The sequence below is a fragment of the Centroberyx gerrardi genome, chromosome 11, assembly GCF_048128805.1.
Source record: "Centroberyx gerrardi isolate f3 chromosome 11, fCenGer3.hap1.cur.20231027, whole genome shotgun sequence".
In the NCBI taxonomy this organism is placed as follows: Eukaryota; Metazoa; Chordata; class Actinopteri; order Beryciformes; family Berycidae; genus Centroberyx; species Centroberyx gerrardi.
The window spans coordinates 17,819,188-17,845,563 of NC_136007.1; the positions used below are offsets into that span (position 1 = coordinate 17,819,188).

General features: G+C 38.8%; 2 protein-coding genes across 2 annotated transcripts in view; both read left to right on the top strand.

Moving 5' to 3' along the window:
* gabrb4 (gamma-aminobutyric acid type A receptor subunit beta4) overlaps window positions 1–366 on the top strand; it is a 66,926-nt gene extending 66,560 nt beyond the window's left edge. Inside the window, exon 8 of the mRNA XM_071915213.2 lies at window positions 13–366. Within this exon, the coding sequence (XP_071771314.1) occupies window positions 13–366 (354 nt within the window). The remainder of the gene's footprint in view (window positions 1–12) is intronic.
* Window positions 367–18,575: 18,209 nt separating this feature from the next.
* LOC139924228 (V-set and immunoglobulin domain-containing protein 1-like) lies at window positions 18,576–24,591 on the top strand. The gene is made up of 7 exons (XM_071915214.1): window positions 18,576–18,618; window positions 18,788–18,948; window positions 20,686–20,893; window positions 23,392–23,547; window positions 24,024–24,140; window positions 24,252–24,396; window positions 24,495–24,591. Exons 1-7 carry the CDS (start codon window positions 18,576–18,578, stop codon window positions 24,589–24,591), a joined length of 927 nt encoding a protein of 308 aa, XP_071771315.1.
* Window positions 24,592–26,376: the final 1,785 nt, after the last annotated feature.

Below are 26,376 nucleotides of genomic sequence, written 5' to 3' on the forward strand. Positions count from 1 at the left end.
CTCTCCCAACAGGTGGATGCCTACGGAAACATCCTCCTCACCACGCTGGAGATGAATAACGAAGTGATGCCTTCTGACGTGGGGAGCAGCGTCAGTGACTCTCGGAATTCGGTCATGTCCTTCGACAGCTCCGGGGTCCAATTCAGGAAGCCCATGGCCCCCCGGGACGGCTTCAGCCACCACTCGCTGGACCGGAGCGCCATGCGGAGCCGGGCCAACTGCCGGCTACGACGACGCTCCTCCAAGCTCAAGTTGAAAATCCCAAATCTGGCAGATGTTAGCACCATTGACAAGTGGTCCCGGGTCATTTTCCCCATCACCTTTGGATTTTTCAACCTAATCTACTGGTTGTACTATGTGAATTGATGTGCATCCCACTAGGAATCATGGGCCATATTTTGAGAGCACATTAAATTGGCTTTGATACAGTTCCAAAATATGTATACACATATACAAGTTGAACATATGTATATGCATATTTCTATATATTATATTTATATATACACGTGTGAAATCTGAAGGACCTTTCTGCTGTACAAAGTATTAATAGGATGACTTGAATGTTTAAGAATAATTGTGAGAGAAGAATTTCAAGGCTTTGAGTTTCTTTTTCCTCCTGAAACAAACAAACAAACAAACATGAGATCCCGCCATGGGGTTTTTGGAACTAAAGACTGCATGATATTTTTGCTAAAAAAAAAAAAGAAAAAAAGAAAAAAAGAAAGTGAAAGCTCTTGAGAGAGAAAAGATGTCTCAGAGTCCCATTGACTTTTTATTGATACTTATTGTAATCAGAATCCTCTACTGCAGCTCATGAAATCAGTGGTGGCTTGTCTGTTCAGGCATCAGCTGAGTGAGATCCTTGACACCCCCCCCCCCACCCCCCACCCCCCACCCCCATTACCCATGGATAACATGCACGGAAATCTCCGGTTCTACTATGTACAGCAACCTTGTTTGGATTATGTGTTGTTCCTTGGGTTTTTTGAAGTGATATCGTTCTCTTTATCAGACATCAGCTCTGGCCTAATGGTCTCCATTAGAAGGCCTCGTGGATGGGATGTTAGACCGCTGCGTTCCTGCCCCAGAGTCAACGCAAACTTCTATTCCTTTTCTCTTCTCATCTTATTTTTAGAACACGTCCTCGGGGGGTATTTTTCATTATGGTTAAAAACAAATGCTGATTATTGTAGATATGATTTTGTCTTGAAAAATACTGTGATTTCGGAGAGTGTCAGAACATGTTCTAGAGCTAGGGCATTATTAGATAAAGAGTCAAAGGTATGCATTACTCATTTTGATTGTTTGAAAAAGTAGACATATTCTGTACATTTTATCATTCGGTATTCTCATGGGCATAGTTTGAAAGTATACTTGTACTTGTTTATTTCCTCCTATTGATTCACACGCTCTTTAGATGCAGTATTCATCGACATCATATCCTGCTTTGTGTTTGGCAAGGAAAAAGGGGGGGATGCTTCCATGACTGATTTGAGATGATTCCACAGTGAAGATGTAAGAACATGTTTATTCAAAAGAGTCAACATATCAGCCCACAGTTTGACCAGTTGTCACGCAGAATACGATTTCTCTCGGTTAAGTATTTCCTGAATGTTGGAGTTGACATTACAGTCCCGCTGCAATTCTGATTATTTAGTTGGGATAGTAATAGAAGATGGGGGAAGAGGGGTTCAACCTTTCACACACAAACTGCTCAATCAATCCCATCCCACAAACACTCTGTTTTTGAAGTTGACATCCCCAAGGATCAGTAACATCAGTGTAATCAGGAGCGATACGGTGAGTCTCGGGAACAAAACAACACGTGTGATAAATAGCCATGAATTGAAATGACGACCAAAAGGCCTATAAATCCATAAATATCACCTTTCTGTTTTGCTCTTCCAGACGCTGCGTTTCCAGTGCTCAGGTTCATTCAGAAAAACACATTTGTTCTCTGCGAGGCTCATCCCCTGTAGGACCTTGATTTTTGTCAATCTGTTAACAGGGCATGAGCTAAAAGCAGACTGAATTATCATGCTGTATGTGTTTATAGGTTCAGCGACACACACATGCACTGGGTTCCTCTGTTCAAACTAGCTTGCTTTAGATTCAGCAGTGATGCAGCAAGGGGGGGATGATGTCAGCGCAGTTAAAGAGTTAAAAATGGAGGCAGATAGAAGGAGTGGGGCCCGATGGACGATCTAGGAGAGAGGGAAGAGAGGAAAGAGAAAAGGCCAAAGCAGCTGAAGTGCAGATCTTTCCCCTGAGTTTCAGCATCTTCTGCCTTCACCTCAGTCTCCACTAGACAGGCATAGACAGGATCTACTGGGAGACCTACAGAACAACATATATACCATCGAGTCCCACAGCAGAAAAAGCAATTGGGTTATTATAATAGCGCAGTGTGGTGCTGGGAAATAGAACTTAAGAGGGAGAAAGAGGGATTGTCATGTTTACACACACATGGGGAAAAGGAGACGGAGGGGGGCTGCAGGATAATAAGATGAAGATGGTAAAGGAGACAAAACAATTTATCATACAGCATATCCACTCCCTTCGTGAGCACAGGGTGTGTATGCATAAAGTGTCTTCAAAAAGGAATACTGATCAGAGACCAGTTTGTCTCTTTAAGTCATAAGTGAAGTTCATATAGTAATGTGATCCTATATCAGTATTTCTTTTTGTATATGCTTTATGCATTTTAGTCATATGGAAACAAAAACAGTTGATCACCTTTGAAAAGGGAATGATCAGGGGATGTATGCATCTAAAATGAGCAAAGAAACAGAAGGAAGTACTGAGCTGTTCTATGTTTCTGTCTGCAGCTGAAGTCATTTGTTGTTTGTCTCTCTGTCAGTTTCAAAGTCAAAAGCATTACATAACCAATACATAATAATCAATCTTAATTGTGAAGAAAATAAACGTGTTGTTTTAGGAGAGGAGTGAACATGGGACAACAAGAGGCACAACAAAGTACTTGAGCGACAAATATTCTGTGAAACTGGTTTCTGGGCTAAATGTTTTCCCCTCTGTAAGAAAAGACTGAATCTGAATTTGCACCCAATTGAGTTACACACAGAAAATACATACAATCTTATAGGTGACTGGGAAGAGAGAATTGAAACAGTGGCATACATCATAGTCAATAACCTTCACACACATGGCTAAAATTGTTTTGTAGCACATGACCATTGACATATCAAATGTTGTGTAGGTTTTCATAAGGTGCTTTATGGAAGTTAGCTGTGGTTGAAATGCATACATCAAAGTGTGTAATAACTGTATGCATTGTGTGTTCCCGTGAAGTGGGATGAAATGGCATCAGTCGTTTGAACATGTAGGCTATCACACCATGTTTAAGAATGCCTAACACCAGTTTTAATTCATAATACGTGCATCACATTTCCCACTGGTAGAGCTGAAAGCGATGCTCATTTGAGACACTCCAACATGAACACACTGTAATGGAAGCTTCTAATAGAAGTGGGCAGATTCCAATCTAGTCATTACTAGATTTGGTTCTCATTTTGCCATCTGCTTTTTGCAATCAGATGAAGAATAGATCTTGATTGAGTTCCCACAGATCAATAGTTACAATATAATACCCCGTGGTTTGTAGAAGGATTTACGATCTTGGTGGATAATAAGTGGCGTCTGAATCAGGGATATTCAGGCACTTTTGTGTATTTCAGATGTGAGGTGGTGATTACCAGTGTGCCAGCACATTCACATTCACGTTTCAGCTGACCTAGCCCTGTAGTACTGTTTGATTAATTAAAACTGAAGGAAGATGGTACCTATTAGTGGATAATGAATTTCAGTTCCTAAAAATAATATAATACACTTGAAAAAGGTAGGTTTTTCTTTCTGAGAAGGCAACATTTCATCCTGGTTTAGACCAAAACAGCTTGTCAAACTGTTCAAAGGCAATATGATGGATCTTTATGAAGGATCAAGTCAGTCTATGAGGCCAGAGGATGCTATTTGTTCCAGTGCAAGAAGAGCACACATACTGTTTGTAAAAATATGAGACATAGGGCAACCATAAGTGTTATTTTAATTAAAACAGTGGAATTTGTTCGACCAGAAGGAAGCCTAATCCATCTATTCTGTGGTTCGCTGAAGTGCACTAACATTTTATATTACAAACTAAACGTAAGACAAAACAAGTACAAATTTCTCATTCAGGTTAGTTTATTCCCAGAAATGAATCCAAACATGCCTATTCAGATATTTCCTTACTTTTGAGGTATTTTGATGCATATTTTCAATGAACTCCAAACACATACACAGGAGAAACATTAGCAGCCCTTGCATGCTTGCAGTAAATATATCCACAACCCATTTCACTCAAAACATGTATTACCTGCTTTTTGGACATGAAATTGGCACATTCATCCCAAAGGCTATGAGGATTTTATGTTCTATGCTTTACTTTAGGATATTTGCTTATAGGAGAGTGAAAATACATTTCTTTTGACACATATGTTCAAGGAGTAGAGGAGGAGAAAAAAACTGTTGAACTGATTTCAATGTGAATTTCCTTGCCTCTAGTGTATATGTGTAATTACATGTGAATTGTACTGTAAATATGATATCTTTCACTTAATAGTTCTTAATGCATGAACAAAAACATGGCAGTTCGTAATACCAGCTAGCCTCACTGCTAATGGCATGGACAGCTTCTCTAGCATTGGCATACTTCTGCAAACGAAACCTCTAAAAAATGAAACACAAGAAATACATGGTACGGACAAAACAATGGAACCATCAACATAAAGTCCTCCCACAGTGAAGACGTTGCTGGTTGGCCCTGTGGAGGTGTCAGTCACATTTCTGAGCATGGCGTCGGTTCCCTGAAGCTAATCGCTGCTATCGTAAAGATTATGGATTATGCCCTAATTCATTCTCTAACAAATGGGATGGTGTCCTCCAGAATGAAACCCCCCCCCGTCGCAGGGCAAAAGGTTTGAAAAGTATAATAATGATAATAGGCATCTAGCATGGCTTTCCCAATCACCATATCTGAACTTATCTGGGGGTTTGCGGGAGATTTTCAACTATCAAAAATTGAGTTGTCAATTATTGCCATGTACATAAAGAATAGATACTGTCTATATGAAAGAACTGATAAGTACATGATGGCGTTTATGAGGGATGTTTTCTCTCCTCCCTCAACAAAAACCATCAATGTGCCTTAGAGCAAGGCACTTAACCCCCAGTTGCCCCAGTGGAGCTGCCAACAGTCAACACTTTATTTGTACTGGACGGCTCCCAGATGTGAATAAGTTTAACAGTGTGAGTGTGAAGCAGGGCGCTGCTAGAGAAAAGCATATGTGCTCAGTCAACCTTCCCTGGATAAATATAAATAAAAACCATAGATGACCTTTTGTTGATCTTGATGCAAAGCCAAACAGTATAAACAGTCCGACCGTCAGCAGTTAAACTATAACATCCACTTCTTTACCGACAGTGCTTTTGGCAGGAGAGGATTTTCTGTCACACATTCACAGTTTTTCGTCAGTTCCTCGGCCATCCTTTGCCTCTGTAGTAAACTAGACCCAGTGCCGTAGCACATTGAAGCTGTTTTGGTGACTCACGGTAGCCAAAACACACCGTCTGATGTTTATGTCAGATGCCATGCCATAACCCGCCCATAATTACCAGCTGGGCTCTAATCTGGTGATAGTCACAAACCATGTTATCCTCTAACATCATTAGTACACTTTTCAAACAAGTGGATGGCTTGTGCATTCATGTTCGGGCATTTCATCCTGGATTACACCACTCCCAATCAGAAAAGACATGCATAATGGGATGAAAATGAGAACACAAAACTGTTATGTTAGTTATTAATAGCGCTGAAGCTGACCTCTAATGGAAGGGTGAACCAGACCATGCAAGAAACCCTCATCCACCTCACACCGGTACAGAGCTGACAGACTCCTCGCTGCTGGAAGAAGTTTTGTTGGCGCCTTCATTATTTTGTATACCTTGTAGGTTTTGTTTTGCATGACCTAAGTTTTGAAAGGTTTATTTTCATATTTTTCTATTCCACACCATCAGTTTCATCTCCACAGCCAGGAAAAAGAAAGATCCAGTGTTTACATGCTCAAATTGCACTTGTTTTACAGCCAGCTCAATAAATCTTGTGAAACAAACTGTACGTAAAACTGGAGGAAAAACGTAAACATAGAACGTACATTATATGATTCGTGTGAATCATGAGTATGTACCTCTATAAAATGTACTTACTGTAAATCACGCAATTTGGAATAGATGCACAAAGTGCATGCTGTAGTTTTATCAGGTTCAGCATAAGCATTAACATCAATCGCCCTTCAACTACAAAGGATGTAAAGGATGCTCACCAGTAGCATCTGAACGTAAGCCATGTGATTGCACACTGAGTGGGTGTTCCCTGCATTTTCTCTTTAATAAGTTGCCTCTGGTTATGGTCTGTTGTCGATTACTGTATGATGATACTTGCAAGAAGCTGTGCTGATTCCCAGTTATACATCAGTATACCTCCCTCTTTGAAAGAGCCTTTACCAGGGAGAATATCTTGTTAAACCAGTAGGTAAGAAAGATTTTCCAATACTTTAAAATTGGCAAAAAAAAAAAAAGGAAAGAAAAACACAAGACCAACAGCCCATTTATTTTTAAATATGAATTAGTAAATTATTTTATTCATTTATATGTTCATTTCTGATTTATTGTATTTGTTGCATTTGTTATGGATTGTTATTCTTACTGTTGTTGTTGTTTTATCATACGAAGGAAATGTAATTCATCTGATATACTGGCACTGGAAGAAAAATGCATTTGGTTTTTGTACTGTAATTGTTTTGTTCACATTGGGCGCTTATTTAATTCAGTTGTTTAATAAGGTGTTTGATTTCATTTGGAGTATCAGTACTCATGGAATCAACATTTGTGTAGTATGAAGTTGTATTTTTTTTGTCAGTGCAAATTAATGTTATAGTGTCAATCAGCTTTTTTAGGTGTTTGAACAAAATGTGTTTTTTACAAATACAAGGTGTTCAAGTATGTGGTATAAAAAGGGTTATCATTCAAACAACAGACTTTTTACAAATAAAGGCTTATACAGTAAAGAATGCTAATGTCTTTTCATTTGCCCTTTGAGGACTAATATACTACATTGTTTCATTTGACTTTTTATTAATTTATTTTGTCATATTAGTCCCCAAAAGGTAAATAGCATACAATGTTGCAAAATAAGAGGATAAAATCAGGTATTTACCATTGCTATTCCAGGTTGTTGTCAGAGCTCTCACCTCTTAGTTGGTGTCTTGCTTTTGATAAGGACTTGGATATGAAGACAGTCCGATAACAAAATGTAAGAAAACTCAAGAGTGTCTTCTTTTAATTTGATTATAAAACATTGCGCGTTTATGAGAATATACCTCCTTTCATACCCTATTTCCTGAATAAAGACGCAAAGTGACTCCTGCTGAGAAGTGTAATATTTGCCCCTTTTTCAATTCAGGCACTATTAAAGGATAAGTTCGGCGATTTTGGGCCTATATATAATTTCTCTCTTACATACCTGTAGTACTTGGACCTGCAGACATTATTGACTCCAGAGTCAGCTGTCGGTTGAAACGGCGAGCTCCTGTTGCTAGGCCTCCTGCTGCTAACAATGAGTCCAAATGGGGTTTGTCAGAATATCTCCAAAAATCCAGTCTGTGAAAACAATATGGCGACCAACTGATGCTCCATGTGCAATTGTACAATCTGATGCACTTTCACCCCACAGCAGTCTGTGCTGCGGAAGCGACAAATAGTTCTGTGATTTCCTGATTAGTGAAAGTCTGTGACACAGAACTGTGTCATGAAATCAGAGCTAATATTAATTTATGTACTTCACAACTTTTCCGTTTGCTCTCAACTCCCCTGTGGAGCCTACAAATGTCTTTTTTGGAGATATTTTGACAAACCCTGTTTGAACTCATTGTTAGCAGCAAGAGACAAAAGAACTCGCCGTTTCAACTGACAGCTGACTCAGGAGCCAGTATTCTCTGTGGGTCCAAGTACTACAGGTATGTAAGAGACAAATTATATATAGGTCCAAAATCGCCGACTTATCCTTTAAATGGTAATTGTTTACACTGTTGGCAAATATAAAATGAGTAAAAAGGAGATACTACAGTATAGGCTGGACAATATAGCTTTGTGGTCCGTCTGAGGCAGTTTATATCTTATATCTCTACTTTGAGTCCTATACCTACAAAGTACTAGATCATTAATTCATTGTGACAGAAGGGCAAATGAAGTTGAAACCATTTGTTGAGACTATAAACAATTGCCTGTGGTCCAGGACACGATTCTATATAAGGTATAGCAGTTATTATCTCTGGATGTTTTTTCTGGATGCATTCTGGTCTTGAACTGCAGGGAATGTTTAGGTAGTGAGGGTGACGTGAACACATGCAGAGTACAGTCACTAAACTTGGCAAAGACTTGTGATAGATGGATGATGGTGGACTACAACTAGATTGTATAGAACCACACAGAACAGTTATGATCCGCTGAGAGATTCTAAATGTCATTTTCCACATTCTCCTCTAAGCATTGATGATGCTTTGGAAGAAACAATGTACTATAATCCAGAGCAGTTTGTCACATAGACTTGGAGCACTAGAGGTTTGTGGGGCCTTTGGCAAAGATCACTTTGGGTGGGCCCCCTGTCCCACTTTTGACTCCCATGTGAAACAACGACCTGATTAAGTTGTCTTTAACCAAAATCAACATGTACCAGAATGTCCTATTAATTTTTTTTTTGCCTACTCTAATGGCCTTAATTAATCCTCAGTCTCAGTCTTGATTAATGATTCATGAGCAGTGACAGTCATGGACACTAATACTTTGCTGTCATCAGGAGCAGGACCTGGGGCCCCATGTATAAACAATGCGCATGCACACAACATTTGGGATTTATAAAAAAAGCAAAGTGGATGTGAGGGTGTGTGATCCGGAGCACATTCTCCACACCATCAGTATGCAGGTTTTTGAAGGGATTTGGGTGCAGGATTTGGTGATGCCGAATGGTAAAAGTAGACTAATGTAAGAAATGTAGGCTGAAACACACACCTGCCTTGTATGCCTGCTCAGATTGATGTAATTTACAGTGGTTATTATATCACCAAATTATAGATCAAATGAGTTTTATGATGACTAAGGGTTGGAAATGTTGCTTCAATACGCAATGGACTGATAAGAGCCCAAGAGAAAATAGATACAACTGAATAAGAGCATGCCTTACTGCCCAGACTGTTGCCTTAGAAATCCTGACTCATATGAGCTACATGCATTTGAAATACAGTTGTTCTGATGTTCCTGCTGCAGCGCGACATGTTAGTGAAGATGTGTCATTCCTTGCACCTTCTGTTCAGGACAGCAGGAGATGTAACGATTACAACTAACCTACTTTACCACAGTGGATTGAGCCCTAACGTTTGTGGCAACATTAAAATCAATGTGATTCCACTGATTTGGAATGGTTGGAAGACAATGGCAGACTTTGGCGAGGAAGTGTATTAAATGACCATTCTGATTTTCTGGCTTTTGATGGCAATAATGACCGCTGCCATTATTCCTTACAATTTATTAAGTTTTCTTCCACTTGCAATGCCAACTTTTCTCTAACTTGCAGTGCCAAATAATAATTTTCTGGACTTATTATTCCAGTCATTCCAGTGATCAACCTCACAGTTGGCAATGCTGTGATTTTTCAAGTTTATCGCTATAGGCTTTTTCTTTCTTTTTTTCTTTTTTTTTGGCAAGACTGAATGAGTTGAAAGATAAATTTAATGCTAAACTGATACATTTTTCAACGTATTCAAATATTTCAGGTGTTTCAACAGCTATGTGGGGCTAATCAGGGTTTGACGAGGTATGGGTGTTAAGTTCATGCACAATAATCCACAACATTTATAATAACAAACTTGCACACTTGGTTGTTTTATAAAGCTGAGAATAAAAGTGCATTTGCCCTTTTTGTTTACACAGCTCTGTAGTGGTAAATCTATGCAGAGTATTATACACGAGGCTTCTGGTGTTGTTGTATGATAACAATTGTGTTCTTGGTAGTGGTAGTTGATGGACCTCCTGTCCTGTGAAATGAAGGAATAGATTTTTAATAAGACAATCTTTATTTGTATTAATCCATTATAAAGGATCTGATCAAAACAAGGCTTTAAATCAGGAAACTATGGGATGAATGCAAGGAAAGGAGGAATGTCCAACAGTAAATAATGGGAGTATTGTATCAAAAACAGCCTTAATCCCTGACAAATCCTAAACAAATCACAACCCCACACAGTGTAAGGCCCATAAAACTCACCAGATCCTAACGATATAACAGTTAGGCACCAATGCAGAACAACCCAAAATAATTCAGATATGGCCATTTATAATATTGTGAATCTTAAAAACACAAAACAAACAAAAAACAAACAAACGTGGGCTTACCTTGTTTGCTTTTCTCCATTCTGTGCCAGCCAGCTAGCTAATAATTGCTTTTTTATATTTTCTTTTCAAATGCTTAAATACTTAACTCTTTCCTCTCCTGTTTATGATCCGATAATGGTGAAAAACATATTAGGTTGCCAAAAGCTAGGTTAGCAACTGTAGGCCTTACTCTAACATGCAAAACAGCCACGCAGCGTGCATTAAAGTAATAGCTCCAGCCTACCTTTCTCTTGTTTTTCTCCCGTTCCCTTTTTCTGCTCCATATCAGTTCTTTTTTGAGACATAGCTATTTAGCTATAAATGATGCATAGGGACAAGAAAAGGCATGCTGAAGCACAGTTAAGAGGGGGAGAGAATAATTTTCTAAATTTCCTGTGTATACATACAGTATGAACCAATGCATTTTGCACATAAGGATTTTTTCTCTGTAGCCTTATGCTATGCAGCCAGTCAGAACGATGTAGCCTAATTCGTGCTTATTCTAAAAAGCACGATGACCTAATATTGCAATTAAAGTATCATTTAGTCCAATTTCAAGTGTTTTAGGAATCCTGGGTTGTCTGTCAGTAGTAAGATACAAAAGGCAATTCAGATGTCTCCGGGGACAGACTGAGGAACCCCAAGGAATTCGGGAGACAGTGTGAAAAAAAATCACAAGGTGGTCACACAATAACAACAAATCAACATGACACTTTATTACAAGACTCCATTGCCAGATGCTGCTATGTCCTTTCAAAAAAGCCAGATAACATGGATGAGTTCCATTGACATATGTGTTTCCACAGTCCCAATAAAAAGCAGTTTGTACAAACAGCCAAAGAAGTGCCACTGCAGTACAAGGCAGGAATAATGGGCCTCCCAGTATGACGGAAACAAAGGGAAGAAGAGGAGGAGAGCAAATTGTACAGATTTTAGAGAATTTAAATTATGACACTTGGGAAGAATGACAACAAACAAGAACTGACTTTTTTGACTGTAAACTGCAATATTGTAGCTCAAATTGAAATATTACTTTGGTACAAATTTCTTGTTACTGAAGTAATAATACTACTGTTAGTGAAGTAATATTGAGCTGAAAACTACTGAAAAATATTTGTACGGTACTGACTTTCTTTCTTTCTTTCTTTCTTGATTGTCCATATTTAAATTTAAAATGTATAGATTTTATTATCCTCTACTATCAGATAATTGATCAGTGGCCAAAATTACTCTTTTTGATCCATGCTGGGCCCCCTGTTAATATCATAAATTACAGATATTAGATATTACAGGACTGATTCGAGGTCAAAGGTCAACGATTGATTCCAGGAGAATTACCTGATCAATATCGAGGGGACCTTAATACTTAGACAGAATCAATGCCACTGATTTGTGAGCAGATAAAAAAAAATGGTACAAAAGCAGCTGTTTTGAGTTTACTGCAGCAGCATCATATAGATCCATAGAGACGATGGAGCTGCAGTTCAAAGCTGATGCATCTCTGACCCAAACAATGCTTTGGATGATCTCTGAGTTTGGTCTTCCTTTTTGAGAGGCTTAAAGCATCACAGTTTTTAATTTTGATGTCATGGCAATGCTAACAAAGTGGTGCCTCATGCTTGAATTTATCACTCAATATAGAGATGCAAGTTGAAAGGAAGCAGATGAAGTGGATTTTCTTACATTGAAAGGGTTAGTTTGGATTTTTTGATGCGATGTGTTTTATATGTCTTACTGCTGGTTCTATTCCAGATGTCTACAGATCTGATGCCCCTGGTCCAAGCACAGACAGCCAGCTCCAGCTAGCTACTTGCTTGTTAGCCGCGTTATCATGGCTATAAGGCAGTGTGATGAAACCGCCCTCAATACAAGCATTTTAAAACACACCACCATACAGATAAACTGGGGTTACAGCTAGCCATACTTGGATCCCATGCTTTGGGACCCAAATGCCCCCAAATTGTGCTCTCTCGTCATCCAGGGCCACTGGCTGCTTTCATGGCTGCTTCTGAAGCTGCTTCTGTTCTGAAGCGTCCTTCATGGCCAGAGGTAAAATCTGACCACATACTTCCTGGGTAAACTTCAAGTGGATGTGGCTACAGATCAATGGCACTCAAATTCCACAGGGTGCACACTGGATTTCCATTATCAATGTTAATTCGAGTCTCGTCTGTTAACTCAGTGTATCTAAGCTTTTTTCTTTCGTTGACCTGATCTATCACATCTTTCCATGCCACAGTAAGCTCAACAAAGAGGCAACACGATATCAGCTCAGGTCTTCGGCTACTGTACGCCTGCTTGTATTTCACGATCCCTAGCCTCCCCTAGCTGCCTTGACTTTTGCCAGTTCAGTAATGATTCTCTCCTGACTTGTCCACCTTCAGATACAAAGCAGATTTAATACACAGGGTTCTCTCTCCTAATTGATTTATTTTAATGTACTCTCAATCGCTGGCACTTCAACACTTGCTTATGCTGCCAAGTGAGTTGACCTTGCTAAAGTATATAAATAATATGTCCAGCTTGCAAAGATATATAGAAATATTCTGTTTTAAATGGAAAATCAAAATCAGAATGTGTCCATTATGACTTTTTGACTGCTTGGAAAAAACGTAAAAACCTGAAAATTACAGTAAGAATGTGTACCACCGCCTCTGTGGCCATCTTTTACAGTTATGTTTAGCATGGAGGAAAGATAACCACAATAATGTCCACCACACCTCACGGCAGGAATGCTACCACTGCTTTTCCCTGTATTTTCATCTGTCTTCCCATGGATAGGCTCTCGCTGGATTGGAGTGCATAGCTCTGTTAAGAATATGGTTACAGAGCCACTGAAGTAGCTCGGCAAAATGTGCCCTCCATTTCCGTGTTCTATTGTCAGCACTCCATATAAAAACATCAAATATTGAAAGGGTGCATTAACATGGGTCAGGAATTGATGGCTGCTCCTCTGTGGAAAAAAAAAAAGGAAAAGAGGAAAATGGTCAAAAAGCAGCGGATGCTTTAGTTTCATGGCTTATGCTTTCTTGTGCTTTCTACCGCGGACGTGTTTTTGATCAGTTGTCTTTGCTGAACCTAACCATAACTCTGCATGGAGATTGAGCTTTAACCTAAGGTGTTTGGAATATCATTTTAAAGGTTATACTTCCACAAACAAACTATATAGGTGGCAATATATTGTACCTCTGATCAAAAGTGTCACTCATTGCCATGATCATGCAATATTTTATGTGAGCTAGGCTTGAAATACTGCATAAATTGTAATAATGTCAAGGTTTTGCATTGTTGTAGAGCTCATAACACAAAACAAAAGGTGTAGATACCAGCTGTGCTGCTTGTATCATGTAGATAGATCTTGGGAATCCCTTTGAGTTGACTTTTGAATAAAGACTGCTCCAGGGAAAAGATATGCCTTGTTAGAAATGAGACAAATTCAAGGTTTCCAAAGGATTTACTGTAAACTGTTTTTTTCTGGGAGAGACTGGAGGGAAAATGTCCACTAAAATCATCAATCATTGGATCAGACAAGAGTTATATCTGTAAGCCGTTTACCATAAACCAGTAACACAATGCTTTTAGTGTAGAAGAATGATCATTTTTGGCATGATAAAATGTCCCTACTTCTTATTCACCCAGTGAAGCCGTGTTCCTCTTGTAGACTGGTGTCTCTTGCCCCCTTAGGTAGGCCTTTTTGCACAAGCATGTCCATCTATTTTCCATTTTCAGGATGTTCGTCCAAGTTGCTATGGAGTTCTTGTTTGGGGGTTGAAGAGAGAGCGAAGAGATGAAGAAGAGTGGAAACATAATGTGTCTAATAAAATATTAAGACACAGCTCTTTTATGCAATGTGACCATCGCTGAACCACTAAATCCACCCCCCCAGGGGCATCATTTAGTAAAACCTAGGGTATAGCAAATGGGTGGTGGTGGGGGCGGTTAAAGGTGAGATTACCCTAACATGCAGAAGCCAGAGAAAATGTAAAATGCAATGTATAATGAATAGAACTAAGAAGATATGCAAACATGCAGTCAATCTCAGTCAATTATTACAATTAATTGATGTAGTATAGCTAACATTGGCCATGTTTGAGCTTGTCATCGTCCTCCAACATTTGCATTATCCTATGAATAATAATCAATGCACAAGAACTAATTTATTTGGAGGTGTTGACCATTAAAGTCTTCTCCCTCCAGTGTTCTTATTAGAGGTAGAGAGAGCACCATGGGAATCACTTTAGAAATGTTGCTGCTTGAAAAATACAGACTTATTCTAGCCAGCTGTCATCTTTCAGTTAAATGTTGTTGAGATCACGACTCAAATATATGTAGAGCTAACATTATGCTTTTCTGCCAAGGCTTAATAGCCTGCTTCTCAATTTATTATGACATTTTCCCTGCCATGACAGTGTCAATCATTGAAGGATAGATTTTAGATTAGCAAAAATGCCATTGAGCAAAGTGGATATGAGAACATAATGTGTCATAACTTTTGTGGAGAGAGCGAGGCAGAATGCTTCTCCATGCCAGTGAGGGTCAGCTATGTGCTTGCTCCTTTTTTATTGCTGATACCTACTGAATGTTATGCTCCAAAGTTAAAACCTACTATTGGAAGCCTATTAGGAATTTTGCTGATGTACATTGACTCCCCATCCCTTCTCTGCCACTCGTCTCATTCTTCCTTCCTTAAGACAATGCATGCACCTTCGCCAATAACAGACTTTGAACGGCAGAGATGACAAGAATGTCAGGAATTGTTGCCTCTGACTCTGCCTATGCCGCACTTGTTTTAAGGTTCCTTTAGACAACTGCATCAATCTTTGCGCAAAGCAGTGTTTTATGCTTACATTTGATGCCGATGCGAGATGATAGTTCAGTGTCACTGCATTTGGCTTTTAGTGGCGAGGAAAAATGCTATGCAAAGGAGACCTTTTCCTCCGTGCAAGTCAGATGATGTTTCACACTACTGTTTGCGGTCGTGCGTTCTTATTCTCACATGTGATTTGGCAGTGTACCATCCCTATTTTTGTAAGTGGTATGCTCTGTGGCTGTAGGGACAGTGTGAAGTCATGCTAAATGTCTGGCCTATTTTTCTGAGGCTGCTGAAAGAAAGGGAGGAGGGTGAGGAGGAGTGAGGCATGTTGAGGACAGAGTGTGGCGCTCTTGTCTCTGTTGTCATCGGTTGCCTCAAGCTCCCTGCACCCCCCACCCCACCACCACCCCCCAAACACACACACACACACACACACACACACACTTAACATTTAGTAGGCAGGCCTGCCATCTGGTGGCAAACTCCCAAATTACATCCCTGCCCTGCTTGACAAACAGCAGCAGTCTCATAGTCTACCAAACTATACTGCTACAACAAAACAAAAAACAAAAAACAAAAAAGAAATTTTAGGAGAAAGTTCAGTTTCCATAAAAGCAAAAAATAAGGGAAATTCAAGTGATCACTGATTTCAGACAGTTTTCTGTCAAGGTGCTCCAATAAAAAAGACTTTGACAGGACACAGTAGTTAGGTTGTAGTTAAGTTTACCAAACCTTAAGCATGTATTCACCCTTGCTGAGCCAACAGCTCTAATTCAAACCTTCTCACAGTCTGTTGACAGTGTGGGACACAGTGGTTCTAGGGGGTAGGATGAATAATCTGTGCGTGTGAACTCTACCCATTAAAACGGGCAGAGGTGAAACCTTGTTAGGAGGACACAGTTCTGCCCAGGATTGGCTGGGAGGGCCCAACAACCCCCATTGCATTCTGGGAACCAACTTCTGTTTTGTTTGTGCATGCTGGAGGCCGGCTTGGTCATAGGCCCTCCAGTCACATTCAAAATAGTAACTGGTGAGTCACTAGTATGAGTAAAATAAGGGTAAATACAATATGTTGAGTGATAAACCAACCAGAGAATGACAACTTACTGTACATGACTGTTCATATGGAGGTTATTTGTAATTACAGAAATACACAATTATTATGGCAAATAATTTACCATAATCCTAGGTGCCAGGTAGTATGTTTTGTGGTTTGTCATACCATGTCTGTAGTTAAATTTTCATATTGTCATTTTATTCACATTGTTCTGAGAAATTCATGCCCACCATTTACAAATTCTATCAAATGCACAAATACAAATTCAACCAAGAGTTATTAATGCTCAAAGCTTGCTGAAACTCATTGATTGCTGGTGATTGCAAAGAATGAGATGGAAAAGTTTCTACTGTACTATTTCACATGTCCAATTAGGTGGTGGACAGTATTTTGAGATGATAAATCTCTACTTTGAGATAATGAATTTGTAATATGTGTGCACAATATTTGTTTAGCGAGTTAGTTATTATTATAGTTTTTGTGTGAGCACACGAAAACGCTAAAATCACAAAATTGTAGTGATAGATTCTATTACAGATTATTTTCTATATTACTTGGTGCCTCACAGGCTCCATAACATCCACTAAAGGTTTGGTGACATTTAAAATTGTAGATAAAATAATGGTGTTTGCTCTGTGTTCACTATATGCCAGTCTGTCTTTTTTTGTCTTTTTTTTTTTTTTTTATGTTTTCGGAATATGATTATAAAGGTTATACAGTGATATATATGGGAATACACTGCAGCCCTGATCAAAAGTGTCACTAATTGCTCTGGTCATGCAATACAAAGAGGGAAGAGTTCTCCATGGAATCAGTCATTTTAGACTATTTTGATCTGATGTTGATGTCAGAATGGATAATTCTTGCCTCCGAAATGTAACTACAATTATGCACAATCTATGCATTATTTATGATTTTATTCACTTTTTGTTTCCTGCTTGACATTTGTGGAATCGGAACAGAAACACAACATCAATTCATCCTTCTCTCATCACTTATTTACTTACTTCTGGGCGTTGATTCGTCCTAAATGTTCCTCAGCCAGACAGGTATCATTTTACCTTTTTTGGTTTTCATACCAAAGCCTGAGAGTTGATTGTAGGAGTTTCAGTTACGAGTGTTTCCTCTCATGTGGTCATTTGTATGGGTGTGAGTCATGCTGTTGATAAGATTTCATTTACAAAAAGATTGCTTCTTGTTCTTGCACCGTACAGTTCTGCCGAAACACACCGGTGCCAAAGTGTGTTGTTTTACCAGAGAAAATCTTTTCTAGACACTGAGATAGTCTAACATGTAACCTATCACGTAAATGTCTTCTGTTTAATGAGCTATGCGCCCCTCCTTCCTCATCCTCCCCCCAGATTCCACATTATCCCCGGCTTCCCTCCCTCGCCCCTTCAGTCGCCGCTGATCAACATTTTCCACGTTGTTAATTACTTGTGTCAGCTTCTGGTAATTATAGGCAATTAATCATGTGTGATTCACTGTCTCTCCATCAGCATTGTGCTCCACACTGTGCGCGCCAAAATGACAAAGGTGAAACTGCCTTTAATAAGTAAGCAGCGCCAGGGAGTGAACTCCCCAAAGATAAGCAGAGTGTTGCAGTGTTCTGGCTTACACTTCCTTGAGGCGAGTGATAAAGGCCAGGTGGAGATTAAATTACATTAATTCCTTTGCCAGAGGCCCTGACCCAGAATGACTTACAAGGCAGGGAGGATGGAGAGATGAGCAATAGCTAAACTACTGCCAAAGTACTGAAAAATGAATTAAGCATCAGTGTCATAATACATTGTGGTCCTAATCCGCCATATGAAGTCAACAACCAGAAACACACACAGAGCACAGGCTGCACAGATTGAAACTCCAATCTATGTAATATAAAATGTACACACTGAGTTTTTCTTTAGTGTTTTCTCAAGCACTCCAAGATTGTTTTTCATTTTCATCCGCCAACGGACAAAAATCGAAACTGTGAAATCAAAGGTTTGAAAAAACAACAGAGTATACACACCCAGTCTGGCAAACATCGATATGCAAACATTGTGTTATCTACATGCACAATATCAGCCAGTCCATTAGCTGACCATACTGTAACCTTGCCTATCATACTGTAACATTACTGTCCGCGCTTTGGGTGTTGCTTGCAAGCGTTAAGGATTCAGAGACAAAGAGTGGGGAAAGTTAAGTTCTTTAGAAGATCTGTGAGTGTAAACCAACATTTACTTGAAGATGCGCTCCACATTGAGCTTACTGGTGCTGATAAGCATAATGGGTAACTATTCTTCTGCTTCTTCCTCTTGTTATTATTAATTTAAGGAAGTTCTTTTAAGTGTAAGGCAAGGTTTTCAACCCATGGCACTTTTAACAAACTATGTATCCGTTTTTGGTTTTAGGCTAAACAAAGCATAACGAGAGCTTGATAAACTCCTTGTTTTTTGTAGGATGGGTTGAACTGATCACAGTCAGGACACCCCATAAAATTGTCAACGTTACAATGGGTGGAAGTGTCCTACTCCAGTGCACCTTTTCCACCATTGAACAGACCACCGGCCTCACCGCCCAGTGGGATTTTGTCTCGACGTCCTCCATGTCTCCACAGCAGGTAGATACATGCTGTTTCTACTCAAATATGTTCTGCATCTCAATGAAGGTTTGTTCTGATGTGCTCAAAACCTATGTACCATAATATCAACCCTCATGTTAAGATACAGTGGTATGGTATATGCCTTGATTTCTTCCGTAAATGCTAAGAAAATCAATGTCAAAATTATTTAAATTAATTTACTGAGCACATAACAAATCTTTTATTCTCCAGGTTAAAGCAATCTGGGCGAAGTCCAGCAGTTTGTTGTATGATCATGCAATGCTTTGTGTGAAATTGTCATTTGGTGTACCTTGGTGTGTAACTTTGTGTGCCTCAGCACCATAAAGGTCCAAATCACTGATCTTTACTACAGTCTCACTGAGTTCACAGGCATCCATATATTATTCAACTTAATTATGGAATTGCACCAGTTAGAGTTGGATTTATGGGTGAAACCTCATGAGAGAATTGAATATTTTGTGAGGATATTCAAAGTTTAAAATGTCATCTAGGATTTCAACTTACTCCCAGAAAAGTTTATAAAACAAGACATTTCATTACCAGGCTTCAGAGGGCTTGAAAAAAACAGATTGGCTTCTTCTTTCAATATGCTGGTTGCTCTTGAGAGCCTGCTAGCAGACACACCTTGGTAAGACAACAAAGGCTGTGATTCAGAAATGAGATAAGGAGAGATGTATTGACGAAACCCTATTCATATCTCAGATTTATTCTGGATATTTATGAGTGATTATTATTCACTTTTAACAAAGTATCAAAATAAGTTTTCTTGTCTTTTTAAACTTTTTACTTTTAAATTATTATTTGGATTTTTCCCAACATAATAAATCAAGCACTTAGTCAAGAATGGGTATTATTATTATTATTATCAGTTTTATTATTATTATTTTTCACATGCAGATGCTACAAATCTCTTTTCTGAAAGCCTATTTGCAATGCTAATTGAGGCTATGGCAGATACCTTATATCTGCGCAATTTCATACAATTAAAGGCAGGTGCTTTTTAAAGGGGATGTACAAGCTGCATATAAAATCCCCAAAACTAAACCATAATAAAACCTAGCAACCCAGGAAGCAGGAGCTGGAGATTATTAAAATATTTCTGATGTGCCGCCAAGTCCGGAGTTAAGCACAACCAGTCTGAATTTGAATAAAATAGGAAGAGAGCCATACAAGGCTTACATCAGCCACTCAGCACAGAGGAGGAGGGTAAAGTTGAAAAGCCTTTAGTCTTCCTCAAGGCTGAGGAAGAACCTGCATGGTCAAAACCGGTCTTTTTTTTGCCCTAATTTGAAATAATGCCTTTTTTTTTTAAACTTTACCCTCCTTCTCTGCGCAAGAGTACCTGAAGTAAGTCTGGTATGGCTCTCTTCCTATTTTGACAATTTCAGTATTTTTGATGAGTTTACTAGGTTTGTGATATTTTTGAGCACTTCTGTTTATTCTCCTGAATTTGAATAACTTTCACAGGAAAGCGTATCTGCTGTCTGATCTGTAATGTACTAACGTTTTAACTTTAATCAGCCAACTTTGAATCAATACAGATTCTATTCAGTGGTTTCCTCCCTTCCAAAAGGCAACACTCAGCCATCTCACACACCACAGTGTCAGCTGCACTGAAGGCTTTTTAATATTGCCTAAAGTTAACAGTATAGAACTGACACTGTAAATACGTGTTTGTTAAATGGCTTTTAGTGGTTGTGTCAGCTATTCTGATGTATGACCCTTTGCTTTCAGGTCTATTACTATCAATCAGGGAAGGATGTGATTGGAAAATCCTACGAGGACAGAATTCAGCCCCCCTCTGACCTCAGCACAACCAGAAATGCCTCAATAATGATAAGCAACATGCAGCCATCAGATGCCGGACTCTACACCTGTGAGGTTCACAACTTCCCTGATGTTGAAGGACAATCTGAGGCCAATATCATTGTACATGTTCTTGGTAAGTTTTGTTAACTTCAAAGGCTTTAGGAAGGGAGGTTCACCAACTGGGTAATCAATATTCATTTGTTTCTATGATAAAGCAAATTATTTATATCTTCTTTTATGTAAACTGATGTAGCTCCTGCAGCAGTATCTTATCCATCTCATCAATACAGTGGATGATCCATATAGTGTCACACAAGACAAAGTATTTGAAAACACACAAATTGAAAAAAATGCAAAACTGAATGATGAGGGACCTTTAATATCATAAAGAGAGAGCATACTGACAAAACACAAGGTTAGTATTGAGCCATCACTCACAAACTGCTGTCTTGTGAATTCATTCATTATAGGCGCGGCACACAAAGTAACATAAAATGTATATTGACAAAGATCTGTAGATGCCTGAAGTGAGACTCAAAATCATATGTGTCATTTTGTTGAAACGGATTGATGCTGCAATAGTTTTTTTGGTTCACTTGTTGTTCTCGATACAGTATATACCAGACACACCCTTCCTCTTCCCCATTTGTCTTTTTGGCTCTTTAAATATTTTATGTGAAAGAAATTCAGTAGTGTTTTAGTGAGCTACTATTTGACTTTAACTTGAGCATTTTTTTAAACAAGAACTGTCAGTGTGAATTAAGCAAAATTGAACTGAAGCAACAGTACTTAAATTTCAATAAAATATCTCAGTGCTCTTTCCACCTCTGAGAATCCTGTATCTATTACCGCTGTCGTAACATAAACAAATCTATTAAAATAGTGACCCTGAGTTGTGTGATCAGGGAATTACATTCTGTCTGAATCCTCCCATTCACAGAGTTACCAGGACAACCTTGCAGGCCTCAGTATCCACAGTAGTTTCCATGGTAACTGCAGCAGTCTCTCATTGTCAGTGTTAGAAATTAGAGTAGGACTGTGACTGAATCCTTGTACTGCATACAGAATATATAACAGTATCTACTGCGTACTGCTTGTATTTCAGAACCTGGACCTTTATGAGTTATGGTTTATGTTTGCCGGACATGACAATTTAACCAGATTAAATCTGATGCATACTTAAGTACCATATAAACATGTATGGATGCTGTCATGCTCCATCATGGGGCCAATAATGATTGTCATCATCACTGTCTGTTACATGGAATCGTGTTAATTTTTTTAAGGAGAGTAGTCAGTCCGTTATAAATCACAGATAATTTGAATAGCTTTACTTCCTGCATACAGCAGTATTCTCCCAATGAATACTTTATGAAAAATTCAGATATACAGATACAGAAGACATTTTAGCACAACTTTCAAATCAGTATACTGAAAAGCCCACTGATCAGTAAGCACTGGGGAAATTATTCAGTTATAACCCAGGAATAGAGTGCAAGGCCACTCCCAACAACGTTCCTGCACTTTATAATCTCTAATGGAGAGACACATGATGTCCTGTTCAGTTAAGAATGAACTAACAATTTGCAGATATTCTAACAAACATCTAACATCAAACTGTCAAAGTGCATCATCATTGCTATAAGACACATTTCTGTCATGGTAATCTTTTTCCATTTTGATTTGACTTTTGTGACTTGTTTTGTGTAAGCTTTTATGTGTTGATCGTCACTGATACTTTATACATCATACACTATCATAATATTCTATTATTAAAATACAGTGGGAAGTGCTACTCTGATGTGATTCATTATAGCAATAATTTCTTTGCTGTGATTATGGGTAGGACGGGGCTAGGTACCAGGCACAGCTGAGCACCGTCAGCAGCACCTAAGTACAATAATCACAGTAAAGAACGTCCTCATGGGTATTATGGCTTTTATACAATGGCTTCCAAGGCATGTGTGCTGTCTGAAAGGTCTTCTTCAATAAGAGTACACTAATAAGGAAAAAACAAGAAAGATCACTAAGTAGATCCCTGCTTATCACAAGAGTTGGCAGAAACTAATAATCATGCTTTATTGGAATCATCAGCACTGTGGGAACAGTGAATTCGCCTTTGACCAATCAGATTGCTCAGCTGAAACCGACTGTTGTATAGTAATCGACATATAGCCTAAGCCTGCCTTGAAGTAGACTCATACTGGTTAGTTGTGGATGGCAATGACTGATGGTCTCTGGGCAACATGGTACATAAAGTCAATTTTTTCCAGACAATATAGTGTTTCTTATGCATCACTTGTATGCATGACAAACAGTCTCTAAAAACAGTTCCACATCACTAATGTTCATGGCTAAAGCTGAGGCATGCTTTTCAATTAAATCAATATGACTTTTATTTTGAAAATTTGAATTGACACAATGTTGGGCTTCAGCATTCATGAGTATGGCATGTAGCCGTTATGAAGCTCTTGCTCAAGTATTATGAATGTGTAATAATCCAGAATTCATGTAAAATGTTAACAATCTCAACTGTTGATATTTGTGTCATAATGTCAAGTATATCCCAGACTAACTTTACTGCAGAAAGTAACATCATAAACCCACTGTATCGTCCCTGTGGTCTGTCAGAAAAGCCCTCTGTTCCTTTCTGTGCGGTCCATGGCGATGTGGAGTCGGGCCACCTGGTCACTCTGACCTGCCACAGTGAGCGAGGCAGTCCGACCCCCACTTACACCTGGATCAAACTGGACCAGGCTAAGGCAAGGAGGCCTGTACTGGGACGAGGTGAGTAGTGTGTGTATGAAGAAACCTACAGGAAAAATAATTTGAATTGAATTGGGATTTCAGGACATTGAATTTAATCAAATTAAATTCTGTAAAATGCTTTTTTGCTTTTTTCTTACCACATATCAGCGATTAAACATAGTGTTCTAAATGATCATATATTAGGAACCTTTCAGGTGGTATTTGATGCATAACACGTAATCGTAATACATACATTATGAGTGAATGTATTTGATTTGTTTAACTGTCTTTTATTTCATTTATAATTGATTGATAATTGAATATGATTTATAATGACAACCTCTCCTAGAAGTGGAATTTCATGGAATTTAATGGAATTTCATTCTGTTTCCAGTAATTCCAATTCCAACTCCAGGAATTGAATTGGAATGTACCATGCCATTCTCAATTCAATTAATGAATGGCCCCAACCCTGATTGATCCTTCTAGAAACATTTGTCCTTTTCCCCCCTCAGCTACTACAACTGGACTAGTGGAGTTCAGAAACATATCCCAGTTTGAGTTTGGGGAGTACCAGTGTAACGCCACAAACGCGGTGGGATTTTCCATTTGTACTCTAGAGCTGAGTGCTGGTATGGTCACATTTTTCTTTCTTGAGAATATCTATGCAAAAATGCACCTGTGTTTAACAAAAGCATAAAAATAGGCTGCATTCATTGCCGTGAAAACGTGTCATTGTACAGAGGTGGGAGACGGGGTGATTGCCGGTGCAGTTATCGGAGCATTGCTCGGGTGTGTGCTGATCATCCTGGTTGTGTGGTTCATCGCACACACAGTGAAGAAGCAGAAGTACAGACCTGTCAAGGCAGCGGAGACGCGTGAGATGAAGTGAGATTTTGGATTTTCTCTTTTGTTGCACTGCATGTGACAAATAGCAGTGATTTGATGTTGAAGGGCGTGATATCAACTCTCTCTCCCTCCACCAGGAGGAGCACTCATCAGGCCCCTGCACCTTCAGATGGGGTTCCCATGGCAACTGCATCCAGCAACCTCCATGCTGAGGAGGATGAGGTGCAAGCTTAAAAAAGGCCCGTCAAAAACATGTATTTAAACTGGGGCAACGTCACCAGTCTGAATAACACTGTTCACAGATGTTCAAGATGTATCATTCACAAATTTAATCAATATTACATAGCTAATGTTGGTGTTTTTCTTTTTCAATTTGCATTTTATTGTTACATGTGTTTTTAATCAAGAAAGTTGTGATGCTTGCCTTTTTTTTCCCCTTTATGTAAAGAGACATTTGTCAAGTTATTTGCTTTCTGAACTTAAAATTACGCTATAGCACAGATAGCATGCAAAAAATCTGACATGGTGTTAGACCAAGAATTGTATTTCTATTTGTAGTCTTTTTGTCCATTGCATATTCAGTGTAACATTCAAACCATGTTTATCACTCATTCATTCTTAATTAAACACAATTGGAGAGAGTTTGCTTCATACAAAGGTTCATTTTGATAAGTTGATCACTGCCGTCCTCTTAATGCTGACAGTTATACTAATATTATTGTGCCACAAGCTCAAGACAATTTTTTGTTTTCTTGAATTAGTAACGAGGTCTTTTGGAAAATAAAACCCAATTATAAAAACATACATTTAAATATCTTTTTTTCAAATTATAAAATAGTTGAAAGAATAGGAATAGGAAATAGAATCCTGGCTTTGTTTACTGTTAATGACAATCACAAACTAACTTGTCTCAATCCAGAAAGGGTTGGAAATGGTCGCTGATTGCATATCTTTGATGTCACTCAAGTGGATAGATAATAGGAACGGTCAAGCAATTGTGGATGAAATATGAGTATATTGTTTACTAACACATACAAGCAGTGACACGTATCCTGATTAAATAAAAGGTTTTCTGTGTTGTGAATTGTATTTTTATGAAGCATTATTGCCTATTTGTGATGGACATTAGGCTACAAGTCCTATTTCCAGCACAGCATTCAATCAGTCATGTGGCTCTTCCACATGGACACTAAATGCCAATATAACGTATCTAGATAGGTGGCAGCATACTCACAGTGGGGCCAAGGAGTTTGGTGTCCATGAGTGGCCGGCAAATGGTACAGGAACAATCTGTCTAGCATAGAGAAGACTGCCCATCTTCTCCTTTTACAAAGAAATTCATCCTTATGCTCCACAGACATCAGCTGTGGATTTCCACACAGCTCACTGCTCCCTGTACATGCTGCCACTTGGCCACATCCACTGTTAACACAATATCTCTTTCTGTTGTTACTTCAGTGATGCAATTATATCTGCCTCAAAAACTCAGGGATCCATAACTGCTTTGAAAACCTCAAGTGATTTGCAGATATAAACTGTTGGATGTAACATTTTTACAACTTTATATGGGTATTAAGTAACCTATGACCTCTAACCATTGTGTCTTGAGTGTTTGCAATGGGCAAAGTTTTTGTTCTGTAGTACAGGACAGAAAGTGAGTTTTAAAATCTCAGCGCCTTGCCAAGTAATTCATTGGCATTGATCAACAACCTTATCAACCACTTGCAGATATATTATGGCCATTTTGTGCTATGGGACAGTAAGAAACTTACTTATTTCCTCTTTAATGAAAGCAAATATTTGGCACTGCTAATCTCATAAATTTAATGCAGAACAAACTAGGTACTCTTCTGCCAATGCAGAGCAAGTAGCCACAAAGTTATGGTGATTTGGCAGCTCAAGAGGGCAGTGCAGACTCTTATACCTTCAGTAGTTTAATACATCCATGACTGAGCCACCGTGCTGTACCTTTATGATTTCTAATAGTCTCAAAAATATTTGTTTAGCCTATACAATCTG

Coding starts and splice junctions, on each gene's coding strand:
- LOC139924228 (XM_071915214.1), top strand. CDS start 18,576: ATGCGCTCCACATTGAGCTTACTGGTGCTGATAAGCATAATGG. Junction 18,619..18,787: donor GGTGCTGATAAGCATAATGG/GTAACTATTCTT, acceptor TGTTTTTTGTAG/GATGGGTTGAACTGATCACA. Junction 18,949..20,685: donor CCTCCATGTCTCCACAGCAG/GTAGATACATGC, acceptor CTTTGCTTTCAG/GTCTATTACTATCAATCAGG.